Raw genomic sequence first — 15,512 nt, 5'->3', positions numbered from 1 at the left:
CCACAAACTTGATAGAGTACACTCATCACTCCCTCATCCAAGTTGCTGATGAAGACATTGAAGAGTATTGGTCCAAGGACCAAGCCCTGCGGGACCCCACTACCCACTCCCTTCCAGGTTGATACCAACCCATCCACTACCACTCTCTGGGTACGACCCTCTAGCCAATTTGCCACCTACCAGACTGTGTAATCATCCAAGTCACAGCCTCTGAACTTGTTCACCAGTATGGGTGGGATACCGTATCAAAGGCCTTCCTGAAGTCTAAGTATATGATATCAACCCCTACTCCTGCGCTTAGGTGTTTTGTAACCTGGTCATAAAAGGAAACTAGATTAGTCCGGCATGATCTATCTGCTATGAACCTGTGCTGGTTTCCCGTCAGCATAATTTTTCCTGCTGGGCTCTCACATATATGAGCTTTAATAATCTTTTCAAAGACTTTGCCAAGAATGGAGGTGAGACTAACTGGCCTTTAGTTGCCTGGATCCTCCTTCCTCCCGTTCTTGAAAATAGGGACCACACTGACCCTTTTCCAGTCCTCCTGTGCGCCACAACTGCTCAAATATTCTTGCCAGTGGCTGTGCAATGATATTGGCCAGTGCCTTCAGTACCTTGGATGGAGCTCATCTGGGCCTGCCAACTTAAACAAGTGACTCTGCAACATCTCAGGGTCAATGCTTGGTAGTCTGGTGCCCAGCTGTTGCCTCTGTACCATGTGAGACTTGTCTTGCCCCTCATTTAGGAAGACTGAGGCAAAGAACTCATTGCAGAGTTCAGCCTTGTCCCCCCTGTCTGTCACCAATTGCTTTCACCTGTTCAGTAGTGGTCCTATTCCACCTGGGGCCTTCCTTTTACTCCCTGTGTATCTGAAAAACAATTTTTTGTTATCCTTAACTTGGGATGCCATCCTCAGCTCCATGGTAGCTTTGGCCTTTCTAACTGCCTTCCTACAACTGCGAGCTGAGGAGGCATACTCGTCTTTAGCAATCTCTTCCTGTTTCCATTGCTTATATGCCCCGCTTTTTGTCCTTAGGCTGCTCTGGATTTCTCTGGTCAGCCAAGGAAGCCTCTTGGCCCCTTTGCCCCGTTTCCCCGCATCGGGATCGTCTCCCTCTGTGCCCAAAGGATCGCTTCCTTAAGGCACAGCCGCCCTTCCTGGGCTCCCATCTTGCCAAATCTCCTACTCTGCAGTATAGGGCCTGAGGCAGCGCAGCCCCGATCTCTCCCCCATTCCCAGCATGGAGGTGATGAGCCTGGCACAGCTGTTTGCACTTTGCCCACTGCTTGCTGCAGATGCCCAGAGCCCAGGCTCATCATCTTTGTGCCGGGAGTTGGGGAGAGACTAGGGCTGCACTGCCTCAGTCCTCTCCCCCACTGCCTGCTCCAAGGCGCGCCTGCATGCGCTGTTGTGGAGCTCAGGCTGGAGCCCAGCATAGCTGTTTGGAGCCTCCTGGCTGGAGCCAGCCCCAGCTCTGGGAAGCTGCTGCCAGCCAGGAGCCTGCGCTGCTCCCAGCAGGCAGCTGGGATGCTGCAAGCCCTGCTGGGAGCAGCCTGGGCTCCAGCAGCTACCCAGAGCCAGCATAGCTGCTGGCAGGCACAGACCCCGGGCTGTGGGGCAGGGGCTTTGGATGGGGGGCAAGGGGCATCCTGCCATGTACCCCTTGCCCTCATTTTTTCTGCCATGCTGGCACTCTGGCACCTTCCGAGGTAGGCATTGTGGTGTTTTTTGGCACTCTGGCCAAAAAAAGTTGCCTACCTCTGGCTTACACACTATTAATATTTTAAAATAAAGCCACAGTATAATGCATTGTTTAATTATGTTTTATTAAACATGTTAATGGCATTTGCTGGTCAAGCTGGTTGTTACATATGCAGAGATTTATGCTACACTGAGACATAGGCACAGACTTTTGCTGCTTAGCTACACTTTGCAGCCTGTCAATGCTACATAGGTTAAGCTTAGACATGAAGTTACAGCTTACAGCCTCAAACTGCAAAGACTGCGGGGCACTATCTACAGGACCTATCACTGGATCTTGGCTGGGGACGCCAGGGACTAGTGTAATGGAAATACCAAATAAAAATAATCAAATGGTCAGGGAAAAATCATTTATGAAAGTGGCATTTGTCCCAAAGGAAGACAGAAAATTTAACTTTTACATTGCTTCCCACTGGAACTACATAGGGGATAGAATACAGGACCTTTTTAGATAGGGTAGAGCACCAATACAGTAGAGTTGTTTGACAAGGTAGATGCAAGGGTGAGAAAGCATGAGCATTCAGAAGGAAAACTAAATGCTCATTGACAATCTGGTTAAACAGCTGCATGTATTCCATCAAGAAACATTACATGAATTAGGAGGATAGGAGGTAGGGTGGCCATCATAGAGGACATTCTGTTTTTCTGCTACTCTGTCCTCTGTTGATATGAAACCCAACGCCTGTATGTCCTCTATTTTTCTCTTAAAGAGAAAACTTGTCTCTTCAAGAGAAAAATAGAGGACATAAAGGCATCAGGTTTCACATTAATAGAGGACAGAGGAGAACGGAACTGTCCTCTATGATGGCCACCCTAAACTGGGAGGCCATAGCATGCATTTCTTTGCTTATGTAAGGCAAAGTCTTAAACACTAGCGCAGAATATCTGCATTTCCTTTGTTGCTTTTAACCTCAATAGTTCTTTTTTAATTACAGTACTTATTTCTAAATCAAGCAAATACTTAATAAGGATGTGTCATATTCATGAATATTCATTGCCTTTGGAGAGCTATTAAGCATTTCTACCTGTGTTTCTAAGGGAATAGAAGCCAACGGAGTGCTGTATTGCTTAATTCCAGTATCTCATTAACATAATGATATCAAAGCACCCCAGGGAAAACACAGATAAATAATAATAATGATGTTTGCTGTTTGTTTGATTTACAGTAGTTCTTAAGGACTCAAGCCAAGATCCTGGGCCAGTTGTGCAAGTCATTGTTCAGCCATAGTGGGAAATGCAACCTCAGCCCCATAACTTTACAAAGACTGTAAAAGACTATAAAGTGGGGCAGAGGGATATAACACAGGAGCAGAAGGAGGATCTCTGCATTTCAGGACAACATTGGTTTGATTGTTCTTTAATTCTTTGGGTGGAGTTTTGATGGCAAGGAATTAGTTAAGCAGCAACACAGAAGAAAAAAAAGGGGACCCTTAATAGGGGTGGGATACAGAGATGAGTGAATGGAAAACTTCAGCTCTCATTAAAAAAAGCTTAGTGGACCCCTCCTCCGCAGCATGGAGGAGGGATCACCAGCCTGGATTATTACAACAGATCTTGCCTAATAATTTCCATGCAATAGCCTGGGCCTTGGGCTTTTGTGGCTCTTTGGCCATAGGATTGTAGAAAAGTAGGTATGGAAGGGACCTCCCTGGGTCAGCTATTCAAGCATTTTTCAACCTGTGGGTTGCAACCCAAAAGCGGGTTGAAAGAACATATGAAAGGGTCACAGACAAACTTAAAAAATGGATCATATTTTGCATACATTTTTGGAAAAAAACAGATGCTGCTAGTGCTTGACCATATGTTAACACTGTTGCATACTAATAAACAGGGATCTGGGTTTTTCATTTGCCGTGGAAAAACTTGGATTTTTTTCCGTTAAAGGAGAAAAACATGGGAAACTATGGGTTTCCCTTTGCAGGCTGGCAGAGTTCCAGCCTGCAAGGGGCTGCTTGGGGCTGGGTGGGGGCGGGAGGAAGGCAATCAGGCAGGGGGCACCACATGCTTGTGCACATGCACACAGACACATGACAGCCAGGCAGAGTGGAGACCAACATCTGAAGCTCCCTGCAGGTACGTCTGTGGGGAGCAGAGAGGCAGGGGCACAGGTGATGTTTCGGTGAGGCTTGAGGGGGGGGCATGTGCCCTCTCAGATTTGTGTGCCTACAGTGAGCATGGAGCTGCAGCCTGGCCAAACTCCCAGGATCTGGTGCAGGAGGGTGGAGCGGGGCAGTAAAAATCATTTCTGCCATCACCAGCACCAGCCACCAGCAGCACGAAGTAATGGATGGGGCAGGGCTCCACTACCCTCACCTCTGATGTCACCAGCCACTTGAGTGCTGGGCTATGGCTCTACTTTGCTGCCATGGCCCAGCTGCCGCCACCACTACTCCCCTCAGGCTGTGGCTCTAACCCGTCCATTACTCATACTATTGGCAGTGCAGCTGGCATAGGAGTCCTGGCAGTGCCAGTAGCAGCAACGAGTCTCACCACCCTGCTCCACCTACTCTCTGGGCTACGCAGACAGCTCCTGCCCATGCCAGTTCAGTGAGGCTGCAGTGCCATGCCCTCTGTGGGTACACTAATCTGAGGGGACATGTGTCCCCGCCATCACACCCCAAAAGCACAAGTACAGTTATTTCAATGCCTGTCTAGCTATGGCAGGGAACTCAAACCCTCTTACTAGGGCACAATGGTGGTGGAGGAGAGGGGACTGTAACAAGGAGCCAGGGGCTCCTGTCACCTTAAGGCAGCAGGCTGACCTGGCTGTGTGGGGCCACAGTGGCAGGAGTGCAGGCTGACTCTTTAAGTATGGGGGTGAAACCCCCGTGTGTGGCTGGGGAAAGATGTGACAGAACTGTAGGGCTTAGAGACATAAAAGCCCAGGGCCTGAGCCAGAAAGGGCAGTCAAACCCTGATTGCTTCAGGGAGAGGAATTCCCCAGGAAGCAGTGCCCAGGGATACCCAGCTACCCACAAGGGAGAGAGCGAGCCTAGCGCTGGGAGCTGTAGCCTGTGGTAGGGTACTGACTGACAGCGGGGAAGACCTTTGTGAAAGCAGTTTGCTTATTTCTGCTGTGCTGGTGTTTATGTTCATGTACATTTGTTGGGAACTGGAGGACTGGGAGTGGCTGTAGGGGCAGAGGAGACCATGAAAGGGGGCCCGGGTAGGCACCCTCTGCTGCAAGGCTGAGGCCCAAGAGCCAGGGCCTGAGTCAGTGGACCCGCGCTGAGGGGCTTCAGCTACAGGGAAAAGGGGCTGAAGCCAAACGGTTGAGATCTGGACAAGGACTGGGGTTTGAGGGGCCCAGTGTTAGCCAAGGGCAGAAAGAGAAAGAGAGAGAGGCTTTGGGTGCTGGGGTCTGAGACTCAAGCCAAGTGTGAGAGCCCGCTAGCAAAAACGGACTAGGAGGAGCACCCTCAGCCCAAGTCCACTAGCTCAGGCCCTGGCTGACTGAGGGTAGTCTCCCCTCTTCATTAACAATATCAAGGCCTGGCAGATGAGACATCAGGGAAGTCCCTAAGAGGCAGGAGCAAAGGCTGGGCAAGACTAAGGTGGCCATGAAGGAGGTGACATGGGAGCCCAAGATCATGCCCCGTCATACTACCCATAATAGCATATTACAGATTCTTACCTGTACCAGCCGGGAGGTAGCAAGTCTGCTTGATTTTGCAGAACTCTCCAATTTTCCTTCCAGTCTGTACCTTATATTTCTAGATGGCTTGTTTAGATATTCTAAGAAATGTCCTCTGATTGGTTTTATTCACACTTGTTTTACAGACACTTTTGGAACTGAACCGAACTGAACCAGTTCTCTTATAGTATTAATTGGAAGGTGTCAATTAGTTGGTATTTAGGTCTCAAATGGGAGGATTTCTTGTCTCTTTCCCTCATGTAATGTTGCTTGCCACAATCCTGTTCTCTTTCCAACTTGGTTTATGGTCTTTGCTAACAAGCCTGCTTTATCCCACAACTTGTCTAAGGAACTTAATGTTAGTATATGTATTATAACAAAATTACATCTAATACATTTTGGTTACATTAATCACTCCTGCTACTCAGAAACAGGCTTGTGGGTGTCGCGTCCGAGGACCGGTGCACCCTTGACCTGCGAGCCTGGGTCGGCACGACCGGCTGGACACGAGTATGATACAGTGGTCGTACAGGTGGAAAAGCGAGAGGAGTCAGGGAGTTTAAATGTGTTTTGGTTAAAGATTTATTGTTACTTACACCTAACATCTAACAGAAGAGTTGCGGCGTAGGAAGGAAGTCATGGTTACACAGCAAGAAAGGAGAAGTTCAGTTCAGCTTACAGATGCTTCGTCTTTGCACAGATCATAAACTGCTTGGTGCAGGTTTTCAGCAAAGCGTACAGGTAACTTTCATTTAAAGACGTTCGTGAGCTCTTGGAGAACGGACGAGTCGACAAAAATTTGGATACAACACCTGAATTTTTTTTTTTTTTGCCGTAGGTGGGGAGGGGTCAGCGACTGGCCAGGCCACTGACTATGTCTCCTGGGTGTGCGTGGAGGTCTCCGCAGAAGGCGGAAATCTTTCCAAAATTAAAGGTTTTCAGGTGGCCAATCACAACACACCAGGCTTGAATAATTACAGGACTGCCAATTATGACTGTCAGCAGGCTTTGTGTGTTCTTTACTTCTGCTCAGGTTTCATGCAAGAATGACTGCGCATGTATTTTACATTTAAGCTGGGGGAGGGCTGAATACGGAACTATGATGACGAAATATGTTATGTTAACCTTTTGACCTTTTTGCCATCAGCAGCTGAAATCAAAGATTTTTCTTTGACAGTGGGTTTTCCTGTGCAAGTCACACTTCTGTAGCTGGGCGCAGATCCCTTGAAAACAGCCACAGTTGGCAAGTGATTTTATACTTCTGCTTTACCATATTTAGTTAACAAGAACACTCTAGTAAGCTACACATAATTCACTTCTTATCATCAAAAGATATAACATCAAAGTACTACAGCTGCTACCTGTAATTACTATTAGTGCTTTCCAAAAAACAATTATCCACATCTGGCCTGGTCCAATATAGTGGCCTTGACTAACAGATTTTTATTCTACTTTTCCACACTACTGCTCACTGATTATATGCTGAGCATTTCAATCTAAGGAGGCTTAAATACATGTTCTCCATCATCTAGGCTTATGCTAGGCCCGCCATCTGCACTTGTCATTGTGGTGTTGCAGTTCCTGACCACGTCTGCAGTCTACAGTGTTCCAGCAATGACATTTCCTAGCAAGGCAGAACTAAAAATAGGTCTAACAAGGCAGAGGCATTGCACAAAGTCTGTGTGCAAAGACAGGGTACTGAGGAGAAGTGGAGGGAGAAAAAAGAGCCTGTGAAAGGTGGACAAAATTTGCAGCAAATACTCAGTCTGCAAAAGGGGAAGCATGTCTGAATTAAAACATGTAAGCAGCAGCTGGGAATGGATGGTGTCCATCATGTCCCAAGGTCTCTGATGTAGCCTTGGCTGTTTCTTACCAGATCTCCTGAGAGTTTTTGTCTGTCTTCAAGCTCATGTAGCTGGGAGAAGGGTGAAAGGAGACCATTATGTTTGTAGGCAGGCTCTTGCTTGCAAATGGATGCTATAGAGTTTAGCACTGCTCAGTCTGATGCTTGCTGCTCTATTTCACTTGAGAAATCCCTGTCCTTCCAGACCACAGACACTTGTACATGCTGAGATTACGCCCCTTCTCAGTCACATATGGGGAGTAAAACCCTTCATATCTCTTTCTCCTCTTCTTATCTGTTAAGACTAGGACTCCTCCCTCCATGGCTGGGGGAAGAGAGAGCAGGAGATGGCCAAGTGTGGTAAGAAGCTTTGTTCTGCTGATCCTACCTTGGACTAGCAAAGGGGGCTACTGGAGCTGAATCCTGGAAAAGCAAGGGAATCTGTTCCAGAACAAGGAGATGGTGTAAACAGTCACTCCCAGCTGCATCTTGTATGGCTTTGGGCTTCAAGTTACTTAATACTACCTGACTCAGTCAGTGTGTGTGCATTCTCACTTGTCACACAAGACCTCAGGGAGCTGCTTTTCAACACATGCTTGAGCCATCACAGTTGTTTTCCCAGAGGGGGAAAGACCACTTGCCATACCAGAGGCAGGAGACCAGATGAGTTCATACACAGTGTCAGTCCAGCTCCAGGGGTGTCATTGTCCCCTGTTTACTTCCTGGGATAGCTTAGGACTAGCGTGGCCATCACAGAGCACAGGCCGGTTGCCTTCTGTTCTCTTGATACGAAACCCAACACTTTTATGTCCTCTATTTTTCTCTTGAAAAATTTCAAGGGAAAAATAAAGGACATAAAGGTGTCGGGTTTCATATTAATAGAGGAAAGAGTAGCAGAAAACCACTGAAAGCAGTGGTCCTCTATGATGGCCACCCTACTTAGGATATATTTGCTCTTCAGCAACTAACAGATCTGGAAAATCCTGGCTTGCTTGTGCATTAAAAATGAAAGACTACCACCTGGTGGAAGTAGTGGGCAAGAGAAGAAGAGCACAGACCATCTGCAGACGCTTCCTCAGCCTCACGAAGGGTGTTTGTGCCCAAAAGCTTGCTAAGAAGAATTTTTCCAACTATTTGAGTTGGTATAATAAAAAATATTGGATTTACCCTAAGGACCTTCTCTGGGTAAGAGAATACACCTGAGGCAGTCTTGAAAGGGAAGCATTTCCTTTTACTGGGGCACTGTTTTTCCCCAGTAGGTTACTATCACAGGCAAGGATGAGGATGGAGATAGGGAAAATTATCTGGTCAGAAGAACAGAACCTAATTTTCACATCCAAAACTCAAACCTATTTGATCCAAGTGCCTCTACACAAGTGCTTATGTGAATTTAAGCCTGAGTCATGGGTCCAGAGAGATCTGTAAAACAATTAGACCAGGACTGGCCTTTGCCAAATTTTAACCTATAGTGCAGTGGTTCTCAACCTTTCTAGACTGGAGGCACTCATTTGATGTGAAGCGAATTGAATGGCACCCAATTTCAAAAACTAATTTATACATTACAGTACTTGCTTCCTTGCTGAGAAGCCTGGCAGTGGGAAAGGGAGGTCATCAAGCCTGAGCCTGCACTTATCTGTTTAGTTTATCTGCTTATCTCCTAACGTCTAATTTATCAACTCACACCTCATGGCACCCTTTAAAAGATCCATTGGCACCCCAGAGTGCCCAGGGCCCTGCTTGAGAATTACTGCTTTAATGAAAGGAGGTATTCTTCTGGTTTTTCCACACCAAGTTAGAAAAGGCAGTCCCTAACTAAAAGTCTGTTTTGCAAAGTTTCTTCTCAGTTTTCAGACCAAAGATGTTTAAATGGATATTTGAACGTTTTCCAAAATGTTTTCATACTTTTTATGGGAAGAACTATCTAACTTGCAATCTAGTAGCCGCTAAAATGGACTGGGAAATCTAACCCTGGATTAGTGAGAGAATTTAAACAATCTGAGGGAAACTCCAGCATTGACGCCATTTCATTCCTTTCCTCCCATCCCACTACATTTAAAGTATTCGTGGTTTCAGTATGCACATAACACCATCTCGTGGTTTGAGGGTTCCTGTATCCACAATTTCAAAGCTCTGTCCTGGTGCCAGCTGGAATTCAAACCTCTGTAGCAGTTTCGCCATCACTACTTTAGCTTCCATCTGTTAAAAATAGCAAACTAGCATTCAGCAGAGGCAGGGTTGGTTGCAAGTATTTAAATTCAGGGTATGACACAGTTCTGTGGAACCCAGAAACTTAGAACTAAACATGTTACAATATCATTGCAGCTGAACTACAAGAAAAGCTGCCTCTCAGAGTGGGTAGGAACAATACACATCTCAGTCACCTGCACCTTCCAAAATTGGAGAAGACATGCAGATGCAAAGATGTGGCAGTTGTTTAAGTTTTAGGTTTGCTTTGAAGACCAGGGTATAGATCAGAATACTTTAATTGAGACGCACTGAGTATCAACATTTAGACACCCACTGTGTGCTACCTTAGAGTGCAGGATTTGCTGCATTGCCCCCAAATGCTGCTTCCCATGCTCTGCCAAGAAATCATTTCTCCTAACCTGAGCAACCATGTCTGCACCTTCCCTTTCTGCTTTGCCCCCTTGAAGTCTCTGGTAGTTTGATGCTTCTGTCTGGACCACATATTTCACGGGTTTGTCCCAAAAGCAGGCCCACGACCCTGTCTGACAGCAATTCCTATCAAAAGGGGTTTGAACTGTAGTTAAGGGCTGTGTAAGGATTTAAAATCCAAGGAGATTAGTGCTCCTGAAACATGCTGGATTGGTAGCCTGGACAAGCAGAGGACTTGCACAACAGCTGCAGAATAAGCAACCACAGGCTGGCTTCTCCCCATCTGACAAATGAGTGACAGGACAGGCCTAGAGACCCCACCTGAAAGGATGAGGATCAGTAGCTTCACTATTTCGCTGCATTTCCTAATGAAACTGCACTTTCAGGAGTCTGCTTACCTGTGAGAATATCTGTCCAACACAGGAACGGGGTCCCAAAGAAAATGGAAAATAGGAAAAATATGGCCTATGAAGGAAAAAAAGTCACAGCATTTACTCTGGTGGTTTCACTGTAGAGAGAGAAGCTGGTTTTTTTAAATCAAAGATTTTATTACAACTACAATTTGAAATGTTTATAAATTACTTCCTTATACATCTGGGTCATAATAACCAATAGCAGAATGGCATCTTGAGTCTTTGTGCTATACTGCTGAGGTAATGATACTTTACCAGTGCGTGTCATTTATTGTTGTTTGTACAGCATCTTTCACAATGGAACACATTTTGATTTGTACCAATAGGTGCCACCCTAGCATAACTATAACATAAGCAACTATATCATCATCATCACCATCATCATTATTATTATTGCTTTCCTTTGTAAGGTGCTTGGACTTCTAATGGTGAAAGGTGCTGCATAAAAGCCACATATTACTATTATTTTGCAAAGTCTTGTGTTACTCTCAAAACAGGGAAAGTATACAATAATTATATACGTTTTCCCATCTAAATTATTTTCTTTATGCTTTGAGCAGGGGGTTAGACTCAGTGACCTGCTGAGGTCCCTTCCAGCCCTTATTTTCTATGATTCTATGATTACTTATTAAGTACTGGTGACAGAATGGTAAAAAACACTCACTTGGGTGCATTGTTGCTGAACCGGTCAGGATTGAAAGTCATTGGGTCCTTGAAGAACTTTTCCATCCTTCCCATGGTATACGTGCTGAACTGCCAACAGGATGCATGCTTGCATTATTCATGTGAAACACACTGGAAAAGACTTTTTGCAGGCTCATGGGTACAAGAAGAAAACTACTTGTTTCTTCCCACACATACTTAGACCGCTCTTGCCATCACTGGATTTGGCACAGTTCTACAAACAGGGTCCAGTGCCCCATTCACACCCCTTTTTCTTCAAGACCAAATTCCCTGCTGATACAACTTCACTGAAAGCAACTGAATTACTTCTGTGGAGAATTTTGGTCTTACTGTGTCTATCTAACTCAAAACCTGATTAGACCCACAACCTGCTGGGTTTGGGAGGCAGCTATCAGACTCACAAATAGAGTCACATTTGCTGGAATTCTGATGCCTTCAATGATATTTTCCTTTCCCGTCCAGCGCACGGTCCCAGGAACAGGAGGATATAATCGGAGAGATTCTTTGAGAACCTGTGTCAAAGTAAAATAAGAAAGAGTTAATTAATACAGTACCAGGAGAAGAAAAATAACATTCATTCTTCCTCCACAGCCTTCCACTTAGACTAATTGGAGGCTTCTGAATTCTGGAAGAAGAGCCAGTGATTCATACAAAGATTTTGATGGAGCAGACTTTTGGCCAAATCTCCTTTGTCTACTCCAGTCTCAGATTGAAACTAGCATTAAAACCATTAAAGAGACAAAGAGTCAGCAGAAAGGAACATCAGGTATTTAGGAGAAAGAAGACAGTGGCAGAGGACACCCACTTCTCTTCTTAGTACCTCATGTATAGGAAGGAATTTCAGGTGCAAGCCTATCACAAAAGAAGTGTCACATGTATAGATGCTGCACCCAGGAGCAGTTGACTCCAGCTCAGAGAGCTCTGAAGTTTATCATGTTGCATTAAGTGAACATGTAGATGTGCCCAGTGATGCTTAAACTAGTTTGGAGAGCTTCTGAAGAAACCTATTTGCATTCTCAAGAGGGTAGAGAAGTCTTTTCTTGATGGACACATATTTTTGATAGTCATCTACTGTCAAAATGTAGCCATATCTCGGATGGGACATGGAAGTTGTTATAAAAGCAACACTGCCACCTTTCAGGAAGCTGCGAAGAAAAAAACACTATATCCTGGTACAGCAATTAAGCAGGGACATGGTATTTCCCAATACTAGAGTTTAGTACATACAAGTTCACTGGTCTCCCTACCCTTGCAAAAAGAGATATGGGATATTCATAATGACAGCTTGTCATACCTCAGTTTTACCCCTCATTCCAAAAAAATAACCTCCTAGATGCATGATCAGGTGATCATGTACCATGCTTGGAGAGAGAGAGAGAAAAGAAGAAGAGAACTGGCACTTCTGAATTACCAATTCCTGGATTTTCCTTGGAAGTCTCCAATCCAAGTAGCAGTCACTGGTTACTTTACTGATGTAGCAAGGTATCAGCTAGAAATGCCTTAGCAATGACTGACCAAATATAGGTTTGGTTGTCAAACTCTTGGGAGCTTGTTGTCAAACTACCTGAAACAAGTAGGAAGGGAGACACCTAGTCCTATAGTCTGATTATATTTAAACTAAGCAGGCAGGAATAAAGAATTGTTAATTTTCCTTGTATAGCATTACACCAGTTTGGACCATCTGCTGGCTGTGTATGACATGGCAAAAGTGCCATCAAAAGGCTGTGACTGTTGTTTGACCTCATTCTGCAGTACCTGTGTTAAATACTGGAGATTCCCAAGGTCTGCATAGCTGATATTTCTCTTGGTTCCAATAAACTCATCCACTTCAGCCCGAAGTCTAGAGAAGACATTAAAAAGGATCTTTAGTTAGAGATACCCATTTCCTGCCAAGCAGCATGAAGTGTTTTTTTAAAATTTCCCTGATAATGAGCCTTCAAAATTCCTATTGCTTCCAAAGGGAGACTGCCTGAGTAAATGCATCAGGATCAGGACATTAGGAATATGTATAAGGTGTAGTATAATCAGAGCTGACATCCTCTTTGCAGAGATCAGCTTTGTACAAAGCAGGGGTGTCAAGCTCATCTGGTCCTATGGGCTGGATGAGTGGCACAGGGCTGGTCCATAGGCTGGATTGGATGTACAGGCCAGTCTGTATGGCAGATCCACAGTATGTCCTGGAGCAGCTGGAGGGGGGCCATGTGAGGCATGATTCTGCTCTGGTCATGCAGAGCTGTGCTGCACACAGTGCCCACTCTGGGACATACCATGCATTAGCTGGAGCAGGTGGCACACAAGGCCACCCAGCATGCCCCACATGCTGCCTGTGAGTCAACTCTGAGACCCACAGGAAGTACTGGGAGCCAGATGCTAGAGCTCTGTGGGCTGGATCTTTTGACCCCTCTGGTATGGAGCTTTGAAATACATTACTTAAATAGAACTGAAAAATCTTAATTGTCCCATATGTTATTATGCAGCATACTTGTTATTAAATATTTATTTTGGAACACAGAGGAGGATGGATTATTAATTGCTGCTCTTTAATAGTTCTCATATTTATTATTTGGCTTATGATGCTCATCTGGAACAGCATAGCTAGCTTTGCAAGCTAAGTATAGAACATATATACCTCTCCATTATTTCAGGTTGCCGAGTCAGCTCCATTATTGTAAATGACAACTGACTGGCCGTTGTTTCATGACCTAAAAATGAAGACAGCCATTAAAAAATAGCATAAAGCAATACACTGTACATAAAATAAAGTGAGTGAAACACTGTAATTGTGAGTAGGAAGATAGAGAACATGTTGAGGCCTCTCTAAAAACATGTCAGTTCTGAAATAGTTCATGCTGAATCAATGGAAAGCTACCACTGGAGAGAGACCAGTTGCCAATCCATATTCAATTTGTGCTTTTGCTGTCCTGATCTGCTCCCTAGAGGTGTGGGCTGTTGCTGAGTACTTCTCTTTGGTAGTTATTCCCAACTTCCATCCTTTGTAGGCTTCTTGTTTTAATTTCAAGAGGTCCATGACTTCCCTGTTGAGGCAAGGGGGTCTCCCAGCACTTTTGCTGTTTTTCTTATGAAAGGGAATGGACTTTCTTGTACCCCTTTCCTCACTGGACCATGGTCCTGTAGGGCCTTGTCAACCAATCCCCTAAGCTTGTGGAAGTCAGCTTTCCTAAAACCAAGGATTTCTACTAGTGGTTCACTGATAGATATTTTGGGGGCCAATACCGAAAGCTCTTTCCTGCTTATGCAGCGGGTCGGACTCGATGATCTATTGAGGTCCCTTCTGACCCTAACATCTCTGAATCTATAAGTTTCCCTTCAGTCCTCAGTTTGCTCACCAGGTTGTCCCCTTTGGCCAGAACCAAGTCTAGGAGCACCTTGCCCCTGGTCGGCCCATAGACTTCTTGTGTTAGACAGAGCTCCTAAACGCAAGTGAGGAAGCTTTGTGAGTGATCAGATCTAGCTGAGTGCTCATCTCACAAGATGTCTGAGTAGTTGAAGTCACCCATGATGACCATACTCCAAGAGCATGCAGCCTCTGCCAGTTCTCCAGAGAATTCCTGGTTGAGCTGTTCCTCTTGGTTTGGAGGTCTGTAATAAACTCCTACAATCAAATCCCCTTCCCTATGCTCTCCCCGTATCTTGACCCAGAGTGTTTCAGGTCACGCTTCTTTGGCCCTTTGCCTTCCAATCTTGGCTTCTAGGGAGATGTAATGTTCCTTTACATAGAGAGCAACTCCACTGCCCTTCTTCCCAACACGATCCCTCCTATACAGGGTGTATCCCCCTATGCCCGTGGTCTAGTCATAGGTAGAGTCCCATGTGGTCTCTGTGATAAGATCATATTGGTTGTTGGTTAGTAGGAGAGCCAGTTCCTCCTACTTGTTTCCCATGCTTCTAGTGTTAGTGTACAGGCACCTAAACCTGCCATTGGAGGCTGTAGGCTTTTGGCTGAGCAGGGGAATAACCTGTCCATTGGCTTGTGCCAGAGAAAGCTTCCTATTGTACCCTGGGATGCTGGTTTTGAGCTTGATTTTTTGGGTTTGTGCTACTGGTTGATGGCCCATCCCCCAGGGATCTCAGTTTAAAGCCCTATCCAGGAGGTCCACCATTCTAACTGAGAAAAGCTTCTTCCCCTTTGGCATAAGGTAGATGCTGTCCCTTCCCAACAGGCCACAGTCCTAGAGGTGCATAACATGGTTGAAGAAGCTGAACCCCTCCAGAGTCTTCTGTTTACTTCTATGCATCTATCCCTCCTGTACCCATGACCCGCAACTGGGAGGACGGAGAAGAAAACTACCTGCACCACCAATCCCTTGAGCGAAACCTGCAGAGCCCTATAGTCTCCCATGACCCAGCTCTATCTTTCTTTCTCGCCTGACCTGGGCCCTGCAGTGTCAGGCGTTTTTCACTGCTTGGCTACAGCTGGGGATTGGATATGGATGAACCAATTGAAGTTAAATCCAGACAAGACAGAGGTGATGGTGGTGGACAGTTCACATGACCAGGTGAGGAGGTGGGGTTGGGACACCTAGCATGTATGGGGTTCAG

At 45.5% G+C, this 15,512-nt stretch overlaps 1 protein-coding gene across 2 annotated transcripts in view; it reads right to left on the bottom strand.

The window, feature by feature from the left end:
- Positions 1–5,964: 5,964 nt before the first annotated feature.
- CYP46A1 (cytochrome P450 family 46 subfamily A member 1) overlaps positions 5,965–15,512 on the bottom strand; it is a 29,363-nt gene continuing 19,815 nt past the window's right edge. For both annotated transcript variants that reach the window (XM_090034000.1, XM_090034001.1), the window contains exons 10-15: positions 13,582–13,654; positions 12,708–12,792; positions 11,354–11,464; positions 10,933–11,021; positions 10,254–10,320; positions 5,965–9,435 (exon numbers count right to left, since the gene is read on the bottom strand). In XM_090034000.1, the coding sequence (XP_089890126.1) occupies positions 9,292–9,435; positions 10,254–10,320; positions 10,933–11,021; positions 11,354–11,464; positions 12,708–12,792; positions 13,582–13,654 (569 nt within the window). In that variant the 3' untranslated portion in view covers positions 5,965–9,291. The remainder of the gene's footprint in view (positions 9,436–10,253; positions 10,321–10,932; positions 11,022–11,353; positions 11,465–12,707; positions 12,793–13,581; positions 13,655–15,512) is intronic.

The sequence above is a fragment of the Crocodylus siamensis genome, chromosome 2 (assembly GCF_052110815.1).
Source record: "Crocodylus siamensis isolate JL-2025a chromosome 2, ASM5211081v1, whole genome shotgun sequence".
Taxonomy (NCBI): Eukaryota; Metazoa; Chordata; order Crocodylia; family Crocodylidae; genus Crocodylus; species Crocodylus siamensis.
Note: the sequence above shows the minus strand (reverse complement) of the source record. Positions and strands in the feature narration are given on the sequence as shown.